The 3,594-nt window shown below is 51.8% G+C and overlaps 1 protein-coding gene across 1 annotated transcript in view; it reads right to left on the bottom strand.

Moving 5' to 3' along the window:
- Positions 1 to 861: 861 nt before the first annotated feature.
- The window catches only part of GALM (galactose mutarotase (aldose 1-epimerase)), an 8,012-nt gene continuing 5,279 nt past the window's right edge, over positions 862 to 3,594 (bottom strand). The window contains exons 4-7 of the mRNA XM_009078869.1: positions 3,516 to 3,594; positions 1,699 to 1,840; positions 1,430 to 1,604; positions 862 to 939 (exon numbers count right to left, since the gene is read on the bottom strand). The exon at positions 3,516 to 3,594 is cut by the window's right edge and continues 30 nt beyond it. Of these exons, the coding sequence (XP_009077117.1) occupies positions 862 to 939; positions 1,430 to 1,604; positions 1,699 to 1,840; positions 3,516 to 3,594 (474 nt within the window). The remainder of the gene's footprint in view (positions 940 to 1,429; positions 1,605 to 1,698; positions 1,841 to 3,515) is intronic.

The raw sequence follows: 3,594 nt of genomic DNA, 5'->3' as shown, positions 1-3,594 counted from the left end.
TTGGGGCTTACATGCCCCCTTCAGCAGCAGCATGGCAGGGGAAGGTGGGAGTCAGGCTGCAGTGCCTCGCCTGGCCCAAGGACTGGCTACCTGTGTCCCTGCAGAGAGGGCCATCAGCTCCCTAATAGGATGGGACTGCCATGCTCCTGGCTTGTGCCAGTATTTTTATGAAACCTCAGAAACATGGAAGTTTTCATCAGACAGGCCCGTGTTACGGGGTTTTTGAGATTACACATATTTCATATGGAAACACAACCTCAAGATGATGGTTTTCCTCCTGCAGCTGTATATTGAGGATGAGCTTGCTTCACTTCAGCACCCAAGGCATACCATGGAAGATGCTCTTGTGCAGCTCTCACTGGCTTCAAAATAGGATTTAAACCAGAGGATCCAGGGCAGATACCTGGGATAATCCTGGCACACAAAGCTATTCTGAATGAGCACTGCACCATGTAATGAGAGCAGTAGCCAGCACAGCTCAGAGCACCTTGCTGGAAGCAGATGTCATAAACAACCACAACTGCATCGGCCTTCCCACATACTCCACATGAATGAACTCCCACACTCCACTGTGACATGCCATGTCCCTAAACAAGGTGTTTTCAGTGCATTTTTACTGTGAAACAAAGCCTAATGCCCAGAGTGAGTCTGGACAGAGTGAGAGCTTTGCACAGACCAGATAGCAGAGGTGGTGACAGGAGTTAAAGCCAGCAGAAAACAGGTGAAAACCACAGAGGAGAAAAAATGCTCCCAAATTGGATGCATCACCCTGGGTCGTTTGAAAGCTGTTTGGCACTTGGCAAGGTTTCTAACTAAGCTGCACTTACCCCTTCTGATGGTAGGAGTCCGCAGCCCTTCTCCTCAAGCAACGCTGAACACAAGCCATGTGGTGTGGTTGTATTCCTCACCTGGCCGGAGCAGGACATTGGGGAAGTGGGGCTGGAGAGATGTAGCAGCACATCAGTGACTGTGAGTGTATTCCGAGGGACCAGAAAGGGTCATGAAGACACAGCTGCATCCCTCTGGGCTTCCCAGGGCATCATCCCACAGCTCCCCCCAAAGTTTCCAGCAGCAGTGTACAATCACCAATCACTTGTCAGCTGGTTGAGTAGGTGAGTCCTCCCTCTGGTTGAATTCAGGCTATTCAGGATTTATGAGGACTTGGCAAGGCCCCAGTGATGCTCTAGACCCCACAACTCCGGGGAGCTGCGCTGCACGGGGCTGAGCCCTTGCCGCGGCCTAAAGCCGTGGCCTAAAGCCGCGGTATGCTGTGCCCTGTGCCTGCCTCAGTTCTGGTGTCTGAAAAACGTCTCCTTGCCTGGCAGACTCTGTTTATACATTTAATGCCCCAGAGACAAGGAGGGTGGTGGGGGTATGGTCCCCTGCCACAGGACCCAAGCAGCTCACTGAAAGGGGGACAAGGGCTCACCTTGTTGACAGCGTCGGGCCAGTTCTGGGTTTCCAGGCAGAAAGCCGAGTGCTTTGGGTATGTGATGGCACCTTTGCCCTTCAGGGAGCCATCAAGGTTGTTGCCAGTGTAAAACTGGATGCCAGGCTGTGTGGTGTGAACCTCCATGGTCCTGCCGGTGGGCGGGTGATGAACCCTGGGGAAATGCCAGTGGAGGATGCCAAGGGACTGGCTGAACAGGCGCCCCGCGGCTCCAGGGGTCGAGGACCCCTGCCAAGGTCCCAGCCTACCTGGCTACAAGACGTCGAGACTGCACCTGCTGCAGGCAGAAGTTGTGGTCGAAGCCATCCAGGTGAAACTTCTGCAAGTGCTTCCCCAGCTCCACAGGCTGCCGCAGATCGAAGCCAGTGCCCTGCACAGCAGCCACATCCCCTAAGCAAGGAGAACAGCAGTGTCAGCAACTCACCCATGCACCAGCAAAATCCCATGGGCCTGGCCCCTGGACAGGGTTGAGATCCCTTGTTTTGGTTCGCCAAGGGGTTTTAGCTTTTTGTGATTCTTCACAGATTCACAGAATGTACAGAGTTGGAAGGGACCCTTGAAGATCATCTAGTCCAACTCCTGGTCCTGCACAGGACATCCCCAAGAATCACACCATGTGCCTGAGAGCATTGTCCAAACAACTCTTGAACTCTGTCAGGGTTGGTGCTGCGATAACTTCTGTGGGCAGCTGTTCCAGACTACCCTCTGAGAGAAGAACCATTTCCAAATATCCAACCTAAACCTCTCCTGATGCAACTTCAGACCATTCCCTTGGGTCCTGTCACTGGTTGCCAGAGAGAAGAGGTCAGTGCCTGCCTCTCCACTTCTTTTTGTGAGGAAGTTGTATACAGCGATGAGATCTCCTCTTCTCCAGGCTGAACAGACCAAGTGACTTCAAATGATCCTCATATGGCTTCCCCTCAAGGCCCTTCACCATCTTCCTTGCCCTCCTTTGAATGCTCTCTAATAATTTGAGATCTTCCTTATATCGCGGTGCCCAAAACTGCACACAATATGTGAGGTGAGGCCTGACCAGTGCAGAGTAGAGCGGGACAATCACCTCCCTCGACTGGCTGGCAATGCCTTGCCTGATGCACCCCAGGACAGGGTTGGCCCTCCTGGCTGCCAGGGCACACTGCTGACTCATATTCAACTTGCCATCAACAAGGACCCCCAGGTCCTTTCTGTGGCAATACTTTCCAACATCTCATTCCCCAGTCTGTATGTACAGCTAGGGTTGCCCCACCCCAGGTGCAGAATCCAACACTTGCCCTTGTTAAACATTATATGGTTGGTGACTGCCCAGCCCTCTAATTTGTCTAGGTCTCTCTGCAAGGCCTCTCTGCCTTCAAGGGAGTCAACATCCTCCTAGTTTTGTATTATCTGTGAGTTTACTTAATAGTCCTTCAAGTCCTGCATCCAAGTCATTTATGAAACTATTGAAGGGCAGTGGGTCTAAGACAGCCCTGTGGGACCCACTAGTGACCGGTTGCTGGAGTCTTGCTTTGAGCAAGCTTGCTAAATACAGTGCAAAACAGTCACTCCAACCAAAAGATGAGGGGTTTAGCATGGGAGAGGGGAGAGAGGAAGGGAAAAGGAGGGGCGTTTTCCCTGAAGTCACTTTTCTTCTCAATAAAAGGAGTTTTCCAAAGATCAGTAGGCAGCTGCTGGTGTTGGGGATGGCAGTGTGGAGACATCCCTGCACCATAGCTGGCCCCATGACCTGCTCACTGCAGCCAAGCATCCAATTCGGCTGTGGCTCTGCCCTTGTGCTCTGCAAACTTTGGGAAGCATCGGTCTGCACCTGACAAACAGCTCTTTTCTGTGGCTCCTCTGAGATCCCCTCTGAAAGGAACACATTTACTCAATTCAGCTGTGAAGCGGAAAAACACCTTGGAAAAAATGAAACCGTTCTGATTCAGGCACTTACATAAAATACAGCAGCCATTGCATGCAAGGGCTTTGTCTTTAATAGTTGCACAAATCTTGTCTTCACTCCCTGACGCCCACAAACACTCCTCTGTAGAACACTCCCACCATGTACTGCAAGTGCTGCATCACCCACCTGTAGGGATCTTGGTGTCATCCACAGGCAGGTAGGAATCTGCTTCAATTGAGATCTCATGGTCATAGATATCCTGTGA

The sequence above is a fragment of the Acanthisitta chloris genome, unplaced genomic scaffold (assembly GCF_000695815.1).
Source record: "Acanthisitta chloris isolate BGI_N310 unplaced genomic scaffold, ASM69581v1 scaffold13827, whole genome shotgun sequence".
Lineage (NCBI taxonomy): Eukaryota > Metazoa > Chordata > Aves > Passeriformes > Acanthisittidae > Acanthisitta > Acanthisitta chloris.
This window is presented reverse-complemented; position numbering and strand designations above follow the sequence as displayed.